This window comes from Leucoraja erinacea, chromosome 1, assembly GCF_028641065.1.
Source record: "Leucoraja erinacea ecotype New England chromosome 1, Leri_hhj_1, whole genome shotgun sequence".
NCBI classification, from domain to species: Eukaryota; Metazoa; Chordata; class Chondrichthyes; order Rajiformes; family Rajidae; genus Leucoraja; species Leucoraja erinaceus.
This window is the reverse complement of record NC_073377.1, coordinates 21,826,496-21,851,590: the sequence shown is the minus strand read 5'-3', so window position 1 is coordinate 21,851,590 and position 25,095 is coordinate 21,826,496. Positions and strand designations below refer to the sequence as shown.

The following is a 25,095-nucleotide window of genomic DNA, read 5'->3' as shown; positions in this document are numbered from 1 at the left end:
GCTTTCATAAATCATTGAGTGATACTACATGGAAATAGGCCCTCCAACCCAACTTGTCCTTGTCGGCTAACATGCCCCATCTACACTAGTCCAACCTGCCTGCGCTTGGCCACATGAACCTCTAAACCCAACCTATCCATGCACCTGTCCAAATGAACAAATTCCCTGTCCACTGAGGAAGTGAATTTCTTGTTTTTTTTAAATAAAAATGAATATTGATGGTTTTGAGCCGCAAGCTGGCTCCCACAATGCCAAACCACGTGCTTGGTCAGGGAACAAGGCTGCTTCTGTATTGTACTATCCAATAAATTCAATTAGAATAATGGTACGTTATTGAAATATATAATCATTAATTGTTCTAAAGGGTGTGAAATCCACAATGGGATTGTAAATTATTTGAATGCATTTAATTCTTCATGAAGAAAGTTGCAAGTCGACTATCAGACATGAACAGCAAAATGTTTCTGTAGATTTTAATATTCCATGATATTTACAGTGACCACATTTAAGAGATTTTAACTGTTGAGTAATGTCTGAAGGTAAAGTTTGACTCATGTGAAACTGAGTCAGTCTTGTTCTTGGTAAAAAGAGCAGTGTCTTTGCAAGATTCTACATAAGAAATCTGCAAATGATGTAGACTTCATTATTAAGATCATCATCTCATTGCAATAAGAGTGACACAGACTACTCTCCCTCCAGACAAAGGATTTGCCCAAACATATTTTTCATTTGGCCAATTCTCCAAACCTTGAGAGATTCCAAGAAATTCACATTTCAGTAAGCCTATCCCTGCTAGAGAAACCCAAAAAAGATTCTGGCCAGTGTAGTCCGTGAAACCTCCTCCTACTTTAAATATTTATCTTGATAATGTGTTGTACCGCTTATTTCAACCTACAGTATCCTTGTGGTGAAACAATTCATACTCCATACATGAAGAAATTTCCCCTAACCACTTTTTAGACAATGGACAATAGGTGCAGGAGTAGGCCATTTGGCCCTTTGAGCCAGCACCGCCATTCAATGTGATCATGGCTGATCATCCCCAATCAGTACCCCGTTCCTGCCTTCTCCCCATATCCCCTGACTCCGCTATTTTTAAGAGCCCCCTCTAGCTCTCTCTTGAAAGCATCCAGAGAACCTGCCTCCACCGCCCTCTGAGGCAAAGAATTCCACAGGCTCACCACTCTCTGTGAGAAAAGGTGTTTCCTCGTCTCCGTTCTAAATGGCTTACTCCTTAATCTTAAACTGTGGCCCCTGGTTCTGGACTCCCCCAACATCGGGAACATGTTTCCTGCCTCTAGCGTGTCCAAACCCTTAACAATCTTATATGTTTCAATAAGATACCCTCTTATCCTTCTAAACTCCAGAGTGTACAAGCCCAGCTGCTCCATTCTCTCAGCATTTTCTATGCATCTAATCTTCGCTTCCTCACACAATGGAAATGGCTTTTATATTATTAATATCTCTACATCTTCTGTTAGCCTGCTAAGCTTCATGTGGGACTGCCCAAGAATTTTCCAGTTGGTCTTTGGTAACAATGACTTCGATGAAACCACATTTATAATAATTCAATGCAATGCACACCTTTACTTTTGTATCAGATTTTTTTAAAAGATTACAGGACATTTGCTGAGAGCTCCATCAGCAAATCAGTCTGTAAGCGGCTACGTGCCAAGGTGCTCAGGCATTCTGACTGGAAGTAATCCAAGTATGAAGCCTGAATTTCATCAACTTAGCAGACCACTTCTGCTGCACTGTTGGGAAGCTAAAGTTGGCTTCTATGGGTGAGAGCTGATAGAGATCAGATACAACTCGTGATTGTAATCCTCAACATTGAATAATCCTTACTGGATTTCATATATGAAACATAGAAACATAGAAAATAGGTGCAGGAGGAGGCCATTCGGTCCTTCGAGCCTGCACCGCCATTCATTATGATCATGGCTAATCATCCAACTCAGTACCCTGCACCTGAAGACAAGCATATATGAAGACAAGTATGCTAGCAATCTCGTAAGCCTCGCTTTATTTCATTGTACCACATTGAGCATAAAAATCATCTCAACTGGGTGATCCCACATCAAATAACAATTACAATTCTGGTGTCATTCCAATTGATTTATTCAGACCAGTATACATATGAAGCCATAATGGTTGAACGCAACCAGTGCATTATAGACAATAGGTGCAATAGGTAAGTAGGCCATTCGGCCCATTCAATATGATCATGACTGATCGTTCACAATCAGTACCCTGTTCCTGCTTTCTCCCCATATCCCCTGACTCCACTATCTTTAAGAGCCCTATCTACCTCTATCTTGGAAGTATCCAGAAAACTGGCCTCCACCACCCTCTGAGGCAGAGAATTCCCCAGACTCACAACTCTCTCTGTGAAAAAGTGTTTCCTCATCTCCATACAAAATGGCTTATCCCTTATTCTTAAACTGTGGCCCCTGGTTCTGGACTCCCCCAACATCGTGAACATGTTTCCTGCCTCTAAACCCTTGATAATCTTATATGTTCCAATAAGAATCCCTCTCATCCTTCTAAATTCTAGAATGTACAAACCCAGCCACTCCATTTCCTCAGCATATGACAGTCCCGCCATCCCGGGAATTAACCTTGTAAACCTACGCTGCACTCCCTCAATAACAAGAATGGCTTTCCTCAAATAAGGAGACCAAATCTGTATGCATTATAAACAACCTATAAATGCTAAATAATACATATGTGAATAATATATATATATATGTATACCACATTAAATTCTTTCCTTTGTTGTCAAGAATTGTTGGTTTAGTAATTTTATAAGTTTACGTTTTTTTTTAATAAGAGGCAGACCCTTTGGCAGGTTAGCTGTACCAATGTTGCTTTCCAGTCAGACCATCAATTATAATCCTGCTCACCATTCTCAGAACAACTACATTTCTTCCCGAGCATCTGTCCAGCTTCCTTACCGTAAAAAAAAACTTGCCTCTATAATTTGTTTTCAAAGCTTCAACTGATTGTCGTTCATAAATAGGCACGCAGGGAATTGTCTCTGACTTTGTCCCTTTCGTGTCTGAAGTGTAACCTTCATAAATGCCTGCCTCTCCTCGATTCTTGCTCTCTGAATTAAACATGCTAAGACCTATCCTCATTCTGTCTGTCCATCTTTGAACACTAAATTAGGCAGAAGGCAACAGCTGTTTCCAAGCTCCGATATTTTTTGACATATATGACATAATCCAAATTTCATTAGAATCGGAAAAGGGCATTCAGCTACAAAAGAGCAACCCAGTGAGAATAGCTGTTATGTTTGCAAAATGGAGAAAGTTTGAACCTCAGTCATTAACTCATTTCTCCCCTCCATGCCATCCATCTGTATCGCATAAACCTGCTAATGTAACAGTTCAAAGTCCATGACATCATCTGGCAATACTCCACAACCATTTATATCGCACGCTGCCTTGGCAAGGCCAGCTGCATAATCAAGGACGAAGCGCACCCACGTCACTCCCTCTTTTCCCATCTTCCATCGGCCAAAAGTATAGAAGTGTGAAAATGCACACCTCCTAATTCAGGGACAGTTTCTTCCCAGCTGTAATCTGGCAACTGAATCATCCTATCAACAACTAGGACTATCTTTGATCGGACTTGATGGCTTTATCTTGCACTAAACGTCATTCACGTTATTCCCTTTGTCATGTTTTTTTGTACACTGTGGATGGTTCGATCGAAATCATGCATTGCTTTTCCGCTGACTGGATAGCACGCAACAAAATCTTTTCACTGTACCTCGGGACTAGTGACAATAAACAAAACTCAACTCAACCTTGTGAGGTGTAAAGCTGGAATTTTTCTCTAGGTTGTAGCCTAATTTGATTCATTTTTATTTTTCTCTTTCCTAGTCAGCAGAGCAGGAGGATCAACTGGCAGCTCGCAGACTGGTGATGCACTGGGCAAAGCACTCGCATCAGTAAGTGGAGAGGCTGGCATTCAATTCCATCGACGGCACAAATTCAGGGGCAATGAATGTGGAAAATTCCCAGTGGTTTGGAGAATTTGAACAAAGCTAGTAGCTGTGCAATGCAGTGATGTACAAATGAAAGATCTCAAAGCACCATAGAACACTTAATGAAACCTGTACTAAACAGAGATATTCAAAAGGGTCTGGTGAACGGTCTTGACCGAAACTTCCCTATTCCTTTGTAAGGGGGAGGGGGGGAGGGGGGTGGAGGGAAGAAAGCTGGGGGAATCACCCTCATCCATGTCGACCTGTTACCAGCCGTGCTTTGTCCTGCCTCTCCTCTCTTACAGCTTTCTTTCCACTTTCCACTTTAAAAATCAATCTGAAGAAGGGTCCCAATCCGAAACGTCATCAACCAATATTCTCCAGAGATGCTGCCTGACCTGCTGAATTACTCCTGTATTTTATATATATCTTAGGGATACTCAAACAGTTGATTTCTAGTGGGTATAACACATTTAATCCAAGCTCTTTGGCTGCCTGACTGGCATAGTTCCAGAAACATTCTGGCACAATACATTTACACTAAAACTCCAATAACTGGCACACTCAGAACGTTGGTAGTGCCCAACTAGCAGCTGGATGCTATACCTGCTATCAATATCCCAGCCTCTTTTTTAAATTCACTTTAATTTGATGTTACACTATATTCAAATAAATTTCCAGTAAATGGCTCAGTTTTGAGATTGAATGGCAGCGTAACCACACCTGGAACCAGTGCCCAAATGCGAATTGGTAGGGAGCACCAGGAATGTCAGGACTAGGACCTACTGTATTCTCTAGAATTTAGGAGATTGAGAGGGGATCTTATAGAATCAAAATTCTTAAGGGGTGGACCAGATGCAGTAGTTGGGGAAAGACATCACAGCTTAAGGATAGGGGGGGAATGGGGAATTTTTTTCACACAGAGAGTGGTGAATCTCTGGAGTGAATATTTAAGAAAGAGTGGCCAAGGGATCAGAGGGTATGGAGAGAAGGCAGGTACGGGATACTGAGGGATGATCAGCCATGATCAGAAAATGGAATTGAAGGGCCGAATGGCCTACTCCTGCACCTAATTTCTGGATGCCCCCTGCGAATTGGTAGGGAGCCTGGAAACTAGGACCTACTGTATTCGAAAGGAGTGCTGGAATCTGGACCAGTGAGTAGGAAAGAATAACAATAGTGGGAATGGGGCTGGAGTGAATTGAAAGAGTGCAGGGACCAACACCACAGGGAGTCAGAAGGAATTGCAGGAACTGGAGCCAGTATCTAAAAGTCTTATTGGTGGGATGCAAAGGACCACACCTGAAGATCTGGATTCGCCCTAAAATTGTTTCCATTTCAATTTGTATCTCAAAATTATTATCCTTAAGTCTAACAAGTAGAGGTAAAGTACAAATAAAATAATTCTGTATCTACTTTACCTCTATTTGGTAGATTTAAGAATAGTATTTCTGCAGTGTCAGTTTTATTATTTTCCTTTCAAAGTATATTGCATCCTTTGAAAAAAAAGGTTACACTGTAGCATCAATAGACTGTGAGGTTGTGTATTGGGAAGTATTCTTTACACAATGATTTCCTAGATACTAGTTCCTCAGTTTTAACATTGCCACTGCTGAGAGATAATGTTCTGGGAATAACACAGAAGGTGCAGGATCAATTCATTCCAAAGAGGAAGAAAGATTCCTAGGGGAGTAAGGGGCGGACCGTGGCTGACAAGGGACGTCAAGGACAGTATAAAAATAAAACCGAAGAAGTACAACGTAGCAATGATGAGCGGGAAGCGAGAGGAATGGGTAATGTTTAAAGAGCAACAGAAGATAACTAAAAAGACAATACGGGGAGAAAAGATGATGTACGAAGGTAAGCTAGCCAAGAATATATAGGAGGATAGTAAAAGCTTCTTTAGGTATGTGAAGAGAAAAAAATAGTTGGACCCTTGAAGACTGAAAAAGGTGAATTTATTGTGGGGAACAAGGAAATGGCAGATGAATTGAACAGGTACTTTGGATCTGTCTTCACTAAGGAGGACACAAACAATCTTCCTGATATACTAGTGGCCAGAAGATCTGGGGTGACGGAGGAACTGAAGGAAATCCACATTAGGCAGAAAATGGGATTGGATAGACTGATGGGACTGAAGGCTGATAAATCCCCAGGGCCTGATGGTCTGCACCCCAGGGTACTTAAGGAAGTGGCTCTAGAAATCGTGGATGCATTGGTGATAATTTTCCAATGTTCGATAGATGCAGATTACGTTCCTTTGGATTGGAGGGTAGCTAATATTATCCCACTTTTTAAGAAAGGCGGGAGAGAGAAACCAGGGAGGGGTCCATCTGCCAATCACCACCCCTCACTTGTCAGGCTTTGCCCCCCCAACTTTTTAGTCTGGCTCTCTCTCCACTACTCTGCTTAGTCTGAAGAAGGGTCCCAACCCAAAACGTCACCTGTCTATTCACTCCACCGATGCTGCCTGACCCGCTGAATTCCTTCAACATTTTGTTTCTTGCTTATAGCACCATACCCTTCAATGCGTTCGTTGCCTGCTCTAAAAATATGCTCACCTTGTATGCTAGTAGGGGTTCCACTAGTCAATGTTTGCACCTGTTGGAGGAGATGGTGGAACACAAAGTCAGAAAGAATATGTGAAATTCGCCATCTTACTGTCATCACCTCCCTACATAATATGAATACAAAATCAGTTGGTTTGCACGCTGGATATGAGCAAAGAATGGGAGTGATAGTGGGATTTGTATGTATTAGAAAATAATTTGAGTTTATTAGATTCTAAGTGGTTGTGCCCATTGTAAGTCAAGCTGATAATGAAATTACCAACATATATCCATCCTCTGCCCTCAAGAATGTGTACTCGACCATGCATCAACTTGCTTAAGATAGGAGGAAATCTCACACTATGCTTATGCATCCCCCCCCCACCCATGCTTATTGCAAGTTGTTTATTTTGTGATCCTTATCAAATCTATTTTTCAGAGTTTGTACCCTGAGCTGCACTGGGAGTTAAATAAAAGTTTGCATCTTTGCATCTTTCACACTTGGGAAATGTAGTGTGAAACAGCTGCAAATTTGCAACAAATGCAAAATGCCCAATAGTGGGATAAATGGGACTACAGTTTAGGTAGTGTCGACGACAAATAATCATTGCATTATTTTAAAAAATAGCCTCCCTGCATTGCCATTGCATTCCTCTGTAGGGTGTACTATATTAATTAAATTCAAAGAGTCCTGTTAATAAAATAATTACTGGTTTTGTTCCTAGATCTACTCGCCAGACCATACCAACACCAGTTTCCCTTCAAATCCATCAACGCCCATCGGGTCTCCGCCAACACTCACAGGTAAAATAACCCACCTTCCTTCGGGGCTGGACACCAGTGTGCATGGGTTTAGTGGGTTACAAATCCCCTACTGTTCTTACCATGCGTATCAGGTTTTTAAATCTGATTTCTATTTCAGCAGGTAGCTCTGTGTGGTCCAGGAATGGAGGCCAAGGTCCCCCCTCTCCCAATTATGAAGGTCCACTTCATTCTTTGGTAAGTCTGAGATTAAAGGACATTGCAATCATCATATCCTTATAACTTTAAAACTATGATCTTGTATGTGGATTTGTGTATTTATTTGTTCGTGTGTGATAACATCTTCTCGAAATAACGACGCGCTAATGGTGAAAAATGTACATATTCTGGTAAAGATTTATCCTGTGAAATCAAAAATCGCCTTATCTGAAAAATTCATGCATTATTTCTCGAGTTATTAATCAAAATGTTCAAAATTCTGAAGAAACTTGGAAAAAAATGAATACTTTTTCCCTGTGCTTACAGCTATGTGACAACATTGTTGCTATCCAAGTACACTGAGTCCTGCTAGCCCTAGCAAGTGCAAATGCATTTTTTTAAAGTCACAGTACACCGAGTCCTGCTAGCCCTAGCAAGTGCAAATGCATTTTTTTAAAGTCACAGTACACCGAGTCCTGCTAGCCCTAGCAAGTGCAAATGCATTTTTTTTAAGTTTAAAAATAAGGGAGTGTGCATATGGCAAAATGAGCCGCCCCTGTGGAGTTGTCGGCTATGGGTTAGTGGTGGAATATTGCGTTGGGGAACAGGTTGCGTTGGGGACCAGGCCTCCCATGTGACAGGGACCCAACGGGTTCCACTTGGTCTAATATCCTATTAGAAGTCAAGAGTGTTTAATGATTATATCACCAACATTGAAATTCTTACTTGTAGCAACTTTATTAGCACATTAACACAAAGACACAACAAATAAATACATAGGAAATGTGAATAAATTGGGGAGAAGGCAAGAGAATGGGGTTAGGAAGGAGAGATCAATTAGTCATGATTGAATGGCGGAGTAGACTTGATGGGCCGAATAGCCTAATTTTGCTCCTATCAAAACAATATGATCAGTTATGCTAGGCACCAAGATCATAATACTGAAAGATCGAACGTAGTACAACTTATAAAAAGTCCATAATAGTACATTGTTGAGGCAGGGCTGTGGTTGTTGTTAAATAAAGTTGGATTCATTAATCCATTCACACAATGGATCTGGCAGTCATTTAGAAAATGTTTTTAATGGTGCTTCATGGGGTTAGATATACCCGTGCTTTGCTGATTTGTACCACTGGAAATTGTTAGATCCTTGGGAAATTTATCTGAGGAGCTATTTAATGACATGTGTGATATGTTAGCTTAACGCAATAGGACTGAGTCAAGAGTTAAGAGCGTTTAATTGTCATGTGTACCGAAACAGAACAGTGAATTGTTTTGCTTGCTGCAGCGTAACAGCCCTATAAACACAGTACCCAATAAATAACAAAATAAAACAAACAAAAATAATGTTCCATAAATCAAAAAACAATATTGGTGCAAAACAAAACAAAAGTCCCAAGTACGAAAAAAACAATTCGTAGTTTGAAGTTTTTGTTGGTGTTTGTAGTATGAACAGTTGAGTTTTAACACAATCCAAAGATCAAAATATCCTGAATATGGAAAGCATTTTTAGTTTTCAAAGTTCTACATTTTTTATATTTTTTAAGCTGAATAAGCAATAAAAGTTCAAAGTAGATAAGACTGAAGAGGTTTTCACTTTGCATCCCTCAATCACGTGCAAAATTTGAGAGTGATTGATACTGGCACTGGAAGGTTTTTCCAGATTTTATTGATTGATATTTCAATGCTTGGCAGTGTAAATAAAGGAATGTCTCTACAGCGCAACCCGCTGGATCGGAAATTGTAATATTTTTAAAATGTAGTGCTTTGAAACTTTTCAGAACAATTGTACACAGATTAGAAAAAAAAACAAATATCAAAGAAGTCTTTGAAAACAATGCTGAGACCAATCTGACTTTAAATCAAAAAGAAATATCAGAGATTAATGAAACTTGACATACATAAGGGGTAAAGATTTTGGAGCTCAGCAGCAATAATGAGAACTATATTCTGCACTCTGTATCTGCACCTTCGCTCGACCTACTGTACTTGAGTTTGGCTTGATTGTATGTATGTATAGTATTATCTGATTTGATTGGATAGCATGCAAAACAAAGCTTTTCACATGTGACAATAATACATCAGCAATTTAAAGGGAATCTGAGGGAGACCCTTCTTCATCCAGAGAGTGTTGAGGATCTGGAATACACTGCCTGACAGCCTGGCAGTGGTTGGAGCAGAGTCACTGGCCACATTTCAGAAATGTCTAGATGGGCGTTTGAATCACTGACGAATATAGAGGAATTTGGGTCATGCTCGAAGATGGGATTAATGCAGAAGAGTGCCCACTAGTCAGCATGGACATGATGGGCTGAATGGCCTGTTTCCATGCTCTGTGACTCTTTGAGTCAAATAATTTGTCGCCATAAATTTTCATTTTATGTGATTCCCTGTCATTACAAATTGCAAGATATTCTTTTTTTTAAATTCAGTATGTGGGCATGAATTTTCAGTGACTTCACTTGTTGATTGTTTTTGGTAACTGAGCGGCGTGCTACACCCCTAACAAAGCATTTTATGAGTCAGTAGTATTGATAAGGAAATTGTTTATTTCGATTATTATCTCTCGCATTATTGATCACATAATGTAATCGAGTCATGAGTGTTTAATTGTCACATGTATCAAAACAGAACAATGAAATTCTTACTTGCAGCACCACAACATGTTTGTAAACACAATACTCAATAGATAACAAAAAAATGATTCATTGATTGATTGATTTATCAATTGATTTAAAAAAAAGCAATATAGTGTGTAACAAAAACAAAATCCCAAAGTCCCCAGTGCAACTGAGGCAGTTGGTAGTTTAAAGTTTAGTTGGTATTTGTAGTGTTGGGAAGAAGCTGTGCCTTGACCTGGAGGTCACAGTTTTTCAGACTCCTATACTTTTTTCTTGATGGCAGGAATGAAATGAGAGCGTGGACAGTGCGGTATGGGTCTTTGATAATGCAGGCTCACTTTTTGAGGCAGAACCTCCTATAGATCACTTTGATGGTGGGGAGGTCAGTATCCGGGCACAGTGCACCACATTTTGTAATCTTCATCATTCCTGGGCGTTCGAGTTGCCGAACCAGGCCATGATGCAACCTGTCAATCAATATGCTCTCTGCTGTACACCTCTAAATATTCAAGAGAGTATTCATCAAAAAATTGAATCTCCTCAATCTTCTGAAGGAGTAGAGGTGTAGATGGGCTTTCTTTTTGATTGCATCAACTTATTGGGTTCGGAACAGATCTTTAGAGATATGCACATCCAGGAACTTGAAGTTGTTTACTCTCTAGACTACCGATCCATCGATCAAGACAGGTTTTTGTGGATCCTCAGCATTCCTGTGCTAACATTATTGTGGGATGAGTATGGGAAGAAACAAATTGTTCCTCTGGTCTCCTCATGGAAACTCCCAACTCCTATGAAGCAGCATATTTACATATTCCATGCTACGCAGCCCCAAGATGTTCACAATGTCCTTGTGCCGAACTAGTGCAATGAGATAGGCGCAAAATGCTGGAGTAACTCAGAGGGACAGGCGGCATCTCCGGAGAGAAGGAATGGGTGACATTTCAGTTTGATACCTTTCTTCAGACCATTCCTTCTCTTCAGAGATGCTGCCTGTCCCACTGTGTTATTCCAGCATTTTGCGCCTATCTCATTGTATTAACAATTTGTGTCTATTTTCAGTGTAAACCAGCATCTGCTGTTCCTTCGACCACACTACTATGAATGTCAGTGAAACTTATGACAAAATGATCAGCAAATAAAAATGAATGTGAGAATCAGTACTTGTGTCCCAGAGGAAGCTTTTAAAAGATGTATGATTCCTCACTTCCTGTGCATTTTGTCTCTTCCCTTATTCAGAATTCGAAAAGGTCACAGGGCCTGACTGTTAACTCCAATTGCTGTACGGAAGGAAGAAATTAATGTTGCACTTTGATTATAGGTGAGAAACAAATGGCAGAGAACTGACACTCGCATTAGGGTGAATTGCACACAGAAGTGCCTAGTTCAATTTCCTGATGGTCAGAACTTCAGGAAATGGGTGTCAGCAAGGCATGCATGAAAGTTTTTCACTGTATCTTGGTACACTTTAAAGCACATATATAGAGAACTGGCTGGCAAACAGGTGGCAACAAAATGGCAGAGAACTGACACTCAGGCATGACTAGGGGGTTTCATGAATTGCACACAGCTATTTACAATATATATTAATGATCTGGATGAGGGAATTGAAGGCAATATCTCCAAGTGCCTAGTGGGCAAATGTTTGGCAGATGCAGTATAATGTGGATAAATGTCCATTTTGGAGGCAAAAAAAAACGGGAAAGCAGACTGGTGGCCGATTGGGAAAGGGGGAGATGCAGAACCTGGGTGTCAGGAAGTCATTGGTTAGGCATGCAGGTGCAGCAGGCAGTAAAGAAAGCGAATGCTTTCATTGCAAAAGTTTGAGTATAGGAGCAGGGAGGTTCTACTGCAGTTGTACAGGGTCTTGGTGAGACCATCTGGAGTATTGCGTACAGTTTTGGTCTCCAAATCTGAGGAAGGACATTATTGCCATAGAGGGAGTGCAGAGACGGTTCACCAGACTGATTCCTGGGATGTCAGGACTGTCTTATGAAGAAAGACGGGATAGACGTGGTTTATACTCTCTAGAATTTAGGAGCTTGAGAGGGGGTCTTATAGAAACTTACAAAATTCTTAGGGGGTTGGACAGGCTAGATGCAGGAAGATTGTTCCCGATGTTAGGGAAGTCCAGGACAAGGGGTCACAGCTTAAGGATAAGGGGGAAATCCTTTAAAACTGAGATGAGAAGAACTTTTTTCACACAGAGAGTGGTAAATCTCTGGAACTCTCTGCCACAGAGGGTAGTCGAGGCCAGTTCATTGGCTATATTTAAGAGGGAGTTAGATGTGGCCCTTGTGGCTAAGGGGATCAGGGGGTATGGAGAGCAGGCAGGTACGGGATACTGAGTTTGATGATCAGCCATGATCATATTGAATGGTGGTGCAGGCTCGAAGGGCCGAATTACTCCTGCACCTAATTTCTAGTTTCTATGATATACCAATAACAGATTTATAACCACATTAAATGCAAGCATGGGTCACTATTTTTCTGTAATATAATTAGCTAATCGTGACATTTATGATGACCATTTTTTGACAAGTTTAAAATATTACTCAGATTTAAAGCAAGCATTACTCTCAATCTGTGAGATGGCTGAGAATATTTATGTGCCCTTCGATTACAGATTTTTTTAATTTTTTTTAGCAAACCCGGATTGAAGACCGCCTGGAAAGATTGGATGATGCCATACACGTCCTGCGAAACCACGCGGTGGGACCATCGACAGCCATGCCCAGTAGCCACAGCGACCTGCAGAATTTAATAGGACCGTCACACAACGGGCCCATGGGTGGCTTAGGATCAGGATATGGGGCAGGTTTGCTGTCATCCAACAGACATTCTTTAATGGTAAGACACCAACTTGGGCACATGCCCTGGGAACAATCTGTCAGCAAACTCAAATGCATTGCATGTGCATGTTGGCTCTTATTTCTAGTAAATAAACATAGCATTGCAAGACTTATTAATCTTGACTTTTTTTCCCCAAATTCTTTGCATAATTTGCGACTGATCCGTTTCAGGAATTGAATTATTTTATATGGAAGTATATTTTCAACAAAGTGGGTTGCTTTCTTTTGAAAATGTACATCAGTTTGGGTAGGATTTGATTAAATATAATGATGTTTAAGATATAGCTACTTTCTGTTTTCTATGGTTAAATCAGTGAAAGTGTTTTTTTGGGGGTAGATAGGGTGAAAGATTAATGAATGGCCGTTTAAATGTCCAATCTGATTTTTTTTTTAAACATAAGCCTAGGGCTAAGAAAACTAGTATTTTGCATATAGTGACATAGAGCACAATCATTACGAAGCAGATCAAACTGCAGAGCTTTTTTTAGAATGAATTGTGATTATTTTTTCTGCATTTCTTTACCGACAGAAAGCAAACATAATTGACCATGCATTTAAAACTGTCACATAATGAGTGAGGAAGAAGTTTGCAGAGACATGTTCATACAGTGAAGAGGTTTAAGTTGAAGTTGAGACGGCAACTGCTTTATCTTTTTAAAAGAAGTGAATAAATACTGAACTATGTGAGAGTGTGTGAATCAACAAAATTATGCCTGGATTGCACCAGCAGAAGTTTTAGTTAAAAAATAGTAGAGACAGATGGCCGCATCCCTTGTTGCAAACTTTGTACGCTTCCATCAAATATAAACCTGTCTTTTCTTGTTTAGATGCTGAGCAGTCTGCTGTACAATTGAAAACTGCAGATTCTGGAAACCTGAAATTAAAGCAAAAAGTGTTAGAAATGCTCAGCAGGTCGTAGAAAGAGAAGCTGAAGATTTATAGTCAAAGGCCCTTCATCAGCGCTATTGTGCTGCGCAATGCCAACATTTTTTTTTAAATTTCCGTCCCATGCTTGACATTTAATTGTGAATATGAAAGGCTGTTCATTCATGTTTTGTTAGCAACTGTTTTTCATCTTGCAGCAGGATTATTGCAGCAGAATGTGCAGGAGACAGTTTAGCAGAGAACCACGTAGCAATCTGCTCCTGTATGTTGGTGTTATCTAGAATTAATGCCTCTAACCCTTTCTTTCTCTGCTGCTTGCCCTCATTCCTAACACCTCTGAAGCTGATGACTGTGGGATTCCAAATGTCACAGCACCTTCCAGTACCTTGGCTGTGATTGTTCTAAATTTGTAAGCAATGGTGGGAAATTTGACTCTTTAACTATGATAGGCACCTCAGTCCTCAGTGAAACCAATGCAGTGGAGACTTCATATATAAATGCCCAATGGCCTTGAACTCAGCATAGAACAGAAGTTGTATTTTCCAGTGTCTAGCCGTACGCTGTGCTTACCAAGTATCCATGAGGTCATCAGGGTGTCTTTTTGTATTCCTCCCAACTGTAAAGTATTCCCCTCAGGTAGATAACCATGTTTATTTGCATGCCGCACGTTCGTTCTCCCAGTCTAATGGGAATGCGTACTGTTGTACCCAATCCCAGGAACAACTGCTTTGCACAGAGGCTTTGAAGTCAGGAAAATGTTTTGCAGCACCTGCCACATCATTCCCTGTAGGTTTCCCTGCCTTCAAATAATTAAGAAAAACACTTCACTAGCAGCATCTAACAGGGTTCACAAAGGAACTAACCTCTAAGTAGCTTTCAAATATAATTGTTGGTAGTAGGGGGCAGTCCGCCACACTGTTGAACTTGCAGTCCATTGTGAGAGTGAAGAGGTGTTGCTTGAAGCATCAAGTTCCAGCATTGTGGTGTGGCTACAAAATCAGCTTTTTCTGCTGATTGTCATTGTCATCTTTGTACTTCAGGTGCCTGGGTAAAAATAGAACCCTCACCAAAACCGAGTCTAGTTTTGCACATCAGCACTGGGGGACTGTAAACGACTTGAAAAGCAAAAGATATATATTGCTGCTGCAAAATCTGAAATCAAACAGAAAATCTTGTTTTTAGTTCAGAGATCCTTCAACACACCCTGTCCATGCCGACCATTAATCACCAGTTTACAGTAGTTCCATATTATCCCACTTTACAGCTATCATTATTTAGAAGCATAGAAAATAAGTGCAGGAGGAGGCCATTCGGCCCTTCGAGCCAGCACCGCCATTCACTGTGACCATAGCTGATCGTCATCTATCAATAACCCGTGCCTGCCTTCTCCTCATATCCCTTGACTCCACTAGCCCCATAGAGCTCTATCTAACTCTCTCTTAAATCCATCCAATGACTTGGCCTCCACTGCCCTCTGTGGCAGGGAATTCCATAAATTCCATAAATGTAATCATCAAAATAGCAACAGACCCTGAAAACACTGAGGATCTGAGGATACTTGAAAACTAAAATTATGTAATATGAATTGGAAGGTAGGAATAAGTTTTCTTTGTAGAGCAGGAGGCTGAGGGGTCATTTTATAGAGGTGTATAAGACCTTACAGAGGTATATGAGGAGGAATAGATAGCATGACTGCGCAGAGTCTTTTACACAGTGTAGGGGAATCGAGAACGAGGACATAGATTTAAGGTAAGTGGGGAAAATATTTAATAGGAACCTGAGGGGCAACTTTTTCACTCAGAAGGTAGAGTGTATATGGAGTGAGCTGCCAGTGGAGATATATGAGGCGGGTACTATAATTACATTTTAAAGACATTTAGACAGGTATTTGGGTAGGAAAGATTTAGAGAAATTATGGGGCAGATGCTGGCAGGTGGGACTATTGTAGATGGGGACAAGCTGGGCCGATGAGTCAATTTCCATTCTGTATGACTGTGACTCTAATAGTGTTGGGATATGATGGTGTATGCCATTCGGTACCAAGCCCCACAAACCTCAGAAATGCAGGTTCGATCCCCACTCTGTGTTGAATTAGCTGAACTTGGTTTAAAATATATTTAACTTCAGTAGGGTTTCCTACTCCTCATTTGCACAGAACAGTACAGCATGGGGTTGGGCCCTTCTGCCCACAATGTCTGTGCTGAACATGATGCTAAGTTAAACTGATCTCGTCTTGCTGTACATGATCCCTATCCCTGTATTCTCTGTTCTTCCATGTGCCTGTCTAAAAGCCTCTGAAACATCATTATCATATGAACCTCCACCACCACCCCTGGCAACGTGTTCCCGCCCCCCCCCCCCCACTACTTTCTATGTAAAACAAACCTGCTCGAAGACACCAGTTGGAAATTGAATGAGTATAGATGTTGTTTGAGAATAGGTAATGTGGAGAATGAGATGCCTCCCCGAGTTCACTTTTCATCCTCGTATATGAACCTGTGTGAAGAGTTGCTGATAAGTTACACATCATATTTAAACATGAATCAGAGCATTTAGCAGATAGAAAGAATTTGACAAAATAAAAAGCTTTTGATCACTTTAGATTGTTTGCCAACAATGTTGCAGTATTCCACGGCAGTTGTTTGTAACCATACAACTCTTGTGTTAATGGTAATTTCTGGAGAAATTAAGCTGTGGTCCAAGGTGTTTTTTGGAATAGAAAATGTCAGGGGAAGAATGAATTTAGACTTTTTGTTTTAAAATGGAATATCTCATGAAAATTGCAGGATTTTTTGTGGTGGCTAATATGCTAAGTTAATTGCAAAGCTAAATAGAAGCCACACCAACACGTGGCCACTTTAAAGCAACTTAAGCAAGTTGATGGTTTCCATCTTGTTGGTGGGAATCAACTTCAAAAAAGAATTCTGGGAGAAGGATAGTAATCTTTTCCACATTTGGGAATTTTAATGCTTGAAGCAGGTCATAAAGTTTAAGCCAAAACCTTGTCAGTGCGTGACTGGTAATGGAAACACATGTTACCAACCATACGGAGAGAGGATCTCTCTCTCTCTCACTGCACTCCCCATTCCCTTTGTTTTATTGCATTGTAAACAATGCCTTTAGATTCTATCTCCTGCACGTATGATTAGCAGACGAGTGTCACTTCCAACTGCGTATGTGTTGTTTTGAAGAAATTTATTTATTCTTGTTTTTTAAATTTATTGCCACATTTTGTCATTAAAGTGAGACGTTGCCTTTAATCAGGGCATTTAATACATCAGTGCCGTGATTGCAACAGTGAAGTAGCAGGGAGCTATCCTCTCACGCCCACATATCGTGCAAGCAGTGCACTCTGTTGATTGGTGATCAGGACTGGCTTTCTTCCACTTCCAGTCTCTGGCTAAGTTAATCTACCATAGGCACAAACCTAGAATCACACCATGTACACTGTGGGACGCAAGAGTTGAAACAAAAATCCATATGCCTGCTCATTCTCTTGGTAACTTTATTGCAGCTAAATTATACGGCATCTGTAAAAATCCCTGAAAGAAATTGAAAATCTAATGATTATTGCGCAAGCAGCAGCTTTCGCCTGGTTGTGTATTTAGTTTTCGGTGTTAGTCTATACTCACATCCTTTTACAGTCATTTACAGTTAAAAAAAAAACAAAGAACTAGCACCATTGGACTATTAAATGCAGTCACAAGTGCATTTTACAATCATCATTTGGGCACGTGATTCATAGCAGGCTGCACAATCTAATGGGAAGAGGTAGAAAAACAACAAGTACAAATAAAAGGATAGACGTTTTATATATTAAATCCTGAATGAACTGCTGGCCCAGATGAAGAAGGGTCTCAACCCGAAACGTCACCTTATCCATGTTCTCCAGAGATGCCGCCTGACTCACTGAGTTACTCCAGCACTGTGTCCTTTTGTGTATTAACCAGCATCTGTATTTACTGGTTTCTACTACATACAATGATAATACCTGACTTGATTATAGTGGACAATCGGCAATAACGAACATCCCCCTCACCCCCCCCCCCCCCCCCCCCCCCCCCCCCCCCCCCCACCAATGTGTCCAGTATTGTTGGCCTCAAATGTTCATCAACAACATTATTGCAGAATTTTCTTTTAGCTTCAGATAATGGGTTTAAATTTCACAACATAGAAATCATTTATTCATAAGTTTCTATTTTATTCTATGCTACAACTGAATTCAGTCCACTGGCACAGTGTACTGTTAAATAACCTTCTGTTCTGTACAATTTCATAAAGTGCACCAAAGTATTGCTGTCATCTGGTGCAGCACATCATTAATTCTGCCTAAGTTCTCTTCTATCAAACTTAAACCATGCTTGTTTGTTAGCTGTATTGCTATGTATTGGCTTGTGCAAAGCACCATGGTTGATAACAAAATAAATGGAGGTAGAGTCCAATTACATTCATAGGATACAATTAATGTCACAAAAAGTTTGAAAGCCTTTCACAGCTGTGTTTGGAAACAGTGAGTCATGTTAGGAGATACTCCAGAACATTACCAGAAATTTAGAGCTGGGTTTTAAGGACGAGCGAGGTAAGAATAGGAAGAAAATACTGCAGCCTTGGCCAGTGATGGAGCAATGAAACTTATGATGTGCAAGTGATTTGCATTAAAGAGGAGCTAGAATACTTGCTTAATTGTTGCAGCACTGTGAGAGAGGGTCTGTTTAATGTTTCAGTGCAATAGAGTATTTAATCGTGAACAATAGGATCTTATTTTGCTTTTGAAAACCAGGCTCTCTCATCACTATATTCATTCTGAAGTTTCCAACGCATGTTTAGCACACGACTTACATGGTGCCAGGATAGCTGTTAATGCTTAATAACACTGCTTGCTTCAGAGTTGTTTGGAGTTTGGGACAAAGACCCACCATTTGTTTATTTGCCTCTGTACTCCACAATTTGAGATTGGTAATAGAAAAAAAAAGACATGTGGCTAAAGTGCACATTTTCAGATTTTATTAAAGGGTATTTTTATACATGTTGGTTTCTCCATGTAGAAATTACAGCTGCGTTTATACATAGTCCCCCCATTTCAGGGCACCATAATGTTTGGGACACATGGCTTCACAGGTGTTTGTAAATTCTCAGATATACAAGAGCTCTCAGCACCTACTCTTTCCTCCAGTCTTTCCATCTTCTTTGGAAACTTTTATTGCTGTTAATCAACATGAGGACCAAAGTTGTGCCAATGAATGTCAAAGAAGTCTTTATGAGACTGAGAAACAAGAATAAAACTGTTAGAGACATCGGCCAAACCTTAGGCTTACCAAAATCAACTGTTTGGAACATCATTAAGAAGAAAGAGAGCACTCGTGAGCTTACTAATCGCAAAGGGACTGGCAGGCCAAGGAAGAACTTCACAGCTGATGACATAAGAATTATCTCTATAATAAAGAAAAATCCCCAAACACCTGTCCGACAGATCAGAAACACTCTTCAGGATTCAGGTGTGCATTTGTCAATGACCACTGTCCGCAGAAGACTTCATGAACAGAAATACAGAGGCTACACTGCAAGATGCAAACCACTGGTTAGCTGCAAAATTAGGATGGCCAGGTTACAGTTTGCCAAGTAGCACTTGAAAGAGCAACTGCAGTTCTGGAAAACGTTTGCGTGGTCAGATGAGACGAAGATTAACTTATATCAGAGTAATGGCAAGTGCAAAGTATGGAGGAGAGAAGGAACTGCCCAAGATCCAAAGCATACCACCTCATTGTGAAACCCGGTGGTGTTATGGCCTGGGCATGTATGGCTGCTGAAGGTACTGGCTCACTTATCTTCATTGATGATACAACTGCTGATGGTAGTAACATAATGAATTCTGAAGTGTATAGACACATCCTATCTGCTCAAGTTCAAACAAATGCCTCAAATCTCATTGGCCGGCGGTTCATTCTACAGCAAGACGATGATCCCAAACATAAGCACCAAAGGAGTTTTTCAAAGCTTAAAAATGGTCAATTCTTGAGTGGCCAAGTCAATCACCTGATCTGAACCCAATTGAGCATGACTATTATATGCTGAAGTGAAAACTGAAGGGGAGTAGCCCCCAAAATGAGCATAAGCTAAAAATGGCTACAATACATGCCTGGCAGAGCATCACCAGAGAAGACACCCACAACTGGTGATGTCCATGAATCACAGACTTCTAGCAGTCATTGCATGTAAAGGATATGCAACAAAATACTGAACATGACTACTTTCATTTACATAACATTGCGGTGTCCCAAACGTCATGGTGCCCTGAAATGGGGGTACTATGTCTAAACACTACTGTAATTTCTTCATGGTGAAACCAAAATGTATAAAAATGGCCTTGATTAAAATCTGACAATGTGCAATTTAACCACATGTGATTTTTTTTTTCTATTACAAATCTCATATTGTGGAGTACAGAGGCAAATAAATAAATGATGGGTCCTTGCCCCAATCATTATGGAGGGCACTGTATATGGATGTAAGGAGGCAATAGTTGTCACAGGCTCAGCTTTGTTCATTTTTCCCCTTTTCTGCATCTGCCTATTTCTTTGCCCTCATTCCTCCTCCTTTCTCAGGATTAGTTTTGACATTCATCAGACTTTGTTACTTAATATTCCTGTTATAAAATTGGAGAAAGCTTAAGCGTAAATCTCAAGGCTTTTCTTTCTCTAATCCTTAATTATTTAAAGAAGAATGTGTAAGGTTATGTTTTCTGCCCCCCTTTCCTGACAGTGCTATTTACTGAAGCATTGTTCTAAAAACATCAGCAAATGTTCTTTATGTGCAGTTCCGGACAGTGCTGTCCAATTACTCGATTCCACTGGCTTTACATCTGGGTTTGATCCAGTCCAAAATCAACATTCATTTGCATCTTCAAAAGCAGTCATTTTTTCTATCTTTGCCTGGGTGCAATGTAATTATTTGTCTTATTTTTTCCACCCTGATCTGGTTTCAGTTTACTGAGCATTGGCAGAACATTAAACCTATCAGCTTCCTAGTATGTTATCTATTGGTGGTATTCTAATAAAGACTCACTTTTTTATTGGCATCCTAAATTGTTCTTTGTAAATCCCATCTGATTATAGTTTTGAGGAAAATGCGTTTAGTTTGGAGATACAGCGCAGAAACAGACCCTTGAGCCCACCGAGTCCACAATGACCAGCGATCCCCGTACAATGACCCTCGGGACAATTTGCAACCAAAGCTAATTAACCTACAAATCTGTACGTCTTTGGATTGTGGGAGGAAACCCAAGCGGTCACAGGGAGAACGTACATACTCCATAAAGACAGCATCCGTAATCAGGATCGAACCCGGGTCTCTGGTGCTGTAAGGCTGCAACTACCGCTACACCACTGTGCTGCCCGCAGTTTGTAGAATGATATAATTTTAAACCTTTTTTTCCCCACCAATGTTTGTCTTGGATAAAGGATGATCCTGTATTGATTTGGGACCTTGCAAGGTTACCAAGGTATATCGACCCTATTAAATACTTTAAAATAGACAACTCTCATTGCATAGGCAAATGCTGCAGCCTCTTGGACACAAGGTCCCTCAATTAAACCTCCAGTTAACATATTTTGGCAGTATTAGTTACAAAGGAACATACTTTGAAAATCCTACAAAAGGAAGTGGCATTGCTTTTATTTACCATTAGGTTGTGATCTTTGAACTGGAATGTATTTATTAAATAGATATCTTTATGCTTTGATTTTGTGAAGAGTAACTTCTGGTTGAGCGGAGGACAGGCTATGTGCGAGTAGTGGTCAACAATAAAACAAAAGTGGCTTTCTGGTCTGCTCTGATTTTCTGCATTAGAGATGTGAAACAGCTGTGCTTTGTTTTTGAAGCTGTTTGGGTGGCAGTCTGAGTTGAGACAGGGGAGCTGAGGTCATCGCTAAAGCAGGTGCCTGGGAACAAGTGGAAAGCCGACACAGACTGACTCAATTCACATGAGGTTTGGGAGGGCTGCTGTTTCTCTAACAAGAATGACAAGTATGCTGGAAGAGCTCAAAGTATTTTCCCTCTTATTTCTTTTAATTGTGTTTATTAACCATCTGCAAGTTCTTGCTTTATTTTCACTACTCCCAATAAATCTAGCCGAGCACTTAACAAGATGGTTTCCTCTTGAAATTTCACAGAAGGAACAATGTGCTTCACTGATCAGAACTGCATCAAGTTTTCAGTCTTAAATGACTCAAATGTTTCAGTATTTTCAAAAAGCGTGTCAATGTAATGTTTCACAGATCCTACGTTGACACATCTGGAGATACTTTTATTTGGTGTAAGTCACAATTTATACTTTACCATGCTGTCATTTCTTTAAACTATGGCATGTATTGTTCAGGCACCTCTGATCCCCCGAGGTTATCATTTTTCTCACATTTACTATTTCCTCATGCACCAAGCACAGTAGTTTGATTTTGAGTAAGCCCACTTGTTTAAATTATTTCTCCAATTGTACACTAGGCTGACTAACCATCTAATTATTTTCTTCTAATCTACCTTTGTTGCCCAGTAGATTCTTTCATTTCAAAAGGAACAAGGGAAATCAAATGAGAATGTTCCCATTGACAGTGTGGAGACAGACTCCTGCATACAGTAGAATTTATAAATACGAGCATTTAGGACAAACACTGGTGCCCAGTATAAGAGAGTGCTTCATTGTCAATGTACCGGCAATAGAACAATGAAATTCTTACATGCTGCACCTCTACAGGCCTCTCAATGCAAAACACACAAATGAATGTGTAAATATAGGTGCTATAGACCTGCACGGGAAGGTAGACGCTCACGCCCCCCATGAGTCTCAGACAGATGGGGCTCGTCAGCCTGGGAAGGCAGTCCGTCTAGGAGAGGAAAAGCTCTGATTTAAACCCTCCACTGCCTTGTGGCCATATCCAGTCATGGAAAAGGCTCCTGGAGTAAACCTCAAGAGAATCCGGAGTCGGAGCCCCTAAGGCAGTTTGTCGTTGTCTACAACCTCGCTCTGGCAGCTCCTGCAACGGCGCTGGTGCCAAATTGTAACTGCTCCTTTGGATCGATCAGCGACGTGGAGAGGGGGGACGTGCTGCATGGGCCACAGCCTGTCCTCCATATGGCATCGCCCAGGCTTGCATCCGACCACACATCACCTGCAAACTAGGATGCATCACCCATGGTCAGTCATGACCGAGGGGGGCCTACAAAATCAATAATACAATAATTAAGAGTTATTACTATAAGGTAATCAGATCATAATAGTACAAAAGTGCATAGTGCAACCAAAACAAATGTCACAGTAGACCACAGATGCTGAAGTAATGGTTTGTTTGGAGATACACCATGGAAAAAGACCCTTCAGCACACAAAGTCCACGCTGGTTATCATCACACGTTCACAGTGTTATTCTATTTATTCCACTTTTGCATCCATTCCCTGCACCTCAGTGGCAATTTACAGAGGCCAATTAAAATACAAACCCACATGTCTTTGGGATGTTGGAGGAAATAGGAGCACCTGGAGGAAACCCACACAGTCACAAAGAATGTGCAAAATCTATGCAGACAGCACCAAAGGCCAGAATTAAACCTGGGGCTGTGAGACAGCAGTTCTACCAGCTGGGCCACCAATGTACAAGAGCATGATGATCGATGGGAAGACACTGTTCTTGAACCTGGAGGTTATTGTTTTCCTGGCTCCTGTATCTTCCTCCCAATGGTAGTGGGGAAATGAGAGCATGGCCAATGTTTGTGACCCTTTGATATTAACTGCCTTTTTGAGTCAATTGCTCCTGTAGATTCTATCAATAGTGGGGAGGTCAGTACCTATGAAAGGACTGGCATTATCTACCACTTTCTGCACCCCCTTCATTCTGGATGTTGCCGAACCAGTCCGTGATGCAACAAGTAACTATGCTCTCTACCGTGCATCTGTAGAAGTTCTAGACAGCGTTTTAAAGCATACTGAAACGCCTCAATCTTCGAAATAATCTTTCTTTTCGTGCTGGGCCCAGGACAGATCTTTAGAGATATGCTTGCCCAGGATCTTGAAGTCATTGGCTCTCTTCACTGCTGTCCCATCAATGAAGGCATGTTCATGGATGCCCGGCTTGCCCCTCCTGAAATCTACAGCCAGCTCCTAAGTGTTGCTAACATTGAGAGCATGATTGTGGTTCTGGCACCATTCAATTCTGCTCCTTTACTCTGACTTATCATTGCATTTTATTTGTCCAGCAATGGTGGAATCATCTACGAATTTAAACTTGGCACAGGTGCTATGCCTAATCATGGGAATAGAGCAGGGGACTGAGCACACAGCCCGAAGGTGCTCCTGTTTTGATAGATACCGAGGAGGCAGAGTTGTTGCCAGTACTACTTGATGAGAGAGTAAAGGATCTGATTGCATAGGTACAAGCAGAGACTCAGTTCTCTGATTTGGATGGAAACTTTTGAGGCGATATTGATGTTGAACATTGAGCAGTAGTCAATGAATAATCTGAGGATCATAGAAACATAGAAAATAGGTGCAGGAGTAGGCCATTCGGCCCTTCAAGCCTGCACCGCCATTCAATATGATCATGGCTGATTATCCAACTCAGTATCCTGTACCTGCCTTCTCTCCATACCCCCTGATCCCTTTAGCCACAAGGGCCACATCTAACTCCCTCTTAAATATAGCCAATGAACTGGCCTCAACTACATTCTGTGGCAGAGAATTCCAGAGATTCACCACTCTGTGTGAAAAATGTTTTTCTCATCTCGGTCCTAGAAGATTTCCCCCATTATCCTTAAACTATGACCCCTTGTTCTGGACTTCCCCAACATCGCGAACAATCTTCCTGCATCTACCCTGCACCTACCACTTAAGAATTTTGTAAGTTTCTATAGATCTTTTTTTTATCTTTCAAATGGTCCAGTGTAAACAGCACGGCCAGGTATGTCATCGAGGACCAGAGGACATAGCTTTAAGGTGAAAGATTTAATAGGAAACTGAGGGGTAACCTTTTCACACAAAGGGTGGTGGATGTATGGAACAAGCTGCCAGAGGAGGTAGTTGAGGCAGGGACTGCCCTATCATTTAAGAAACAGTTAGACAGGTACATGGATAGGACAGGTTTGGAGGGATGTGGACCACTTGCTGGCAGGTGGAACTAATGTAGCTGGGACATGTTGGGCAAGTTGGGCCAAAGGGCCTGTTTCCACACTGTATCACTCTATGTCTGAAGAACG

The 25,095-nt window shown here is 40.9% G+C and overlaps 1 protein-coding gene across 16 annotated transcripts in view; it reads left to right on the top strand.

Moving 5' to 3' along the window:
* The window catches only part of tcf4 (transcription factor 4), a 618,702-nt gene that overhangs the window by 551,340 nt on the left and 42,267 nt on the right, over positions 1-25,095 (top strand). For 12 of the 16 annotated variants that reach the window (XM_055662660.1, XM_055662829.1, XM_055662498.1 and 9 more), the window contains 4 exons: positions 3,891-3,958; positions 7,269-7,347; positions 7,466-7,542; positions 12,768-12,971. In XM_055662660.1, the coding sequence (XP_055518635.1) occupies positions 3,891-3,958; positions 7,269-7,347; positions 7,466-7,542; positions 12,768-12,971 (428 nt within the window). The remainder of the gene's footprint in view (positions 1-3,890; positions 3,959-7,268; positions 7,348-7,465; positions 7,543-12,767; positions 12,972-25,095) is intronic. The other 4 variants (XM_055662572.1, XM_055662420.1, XM_055663396.1 and 1 more) reach the window with 1 other exon arrangement.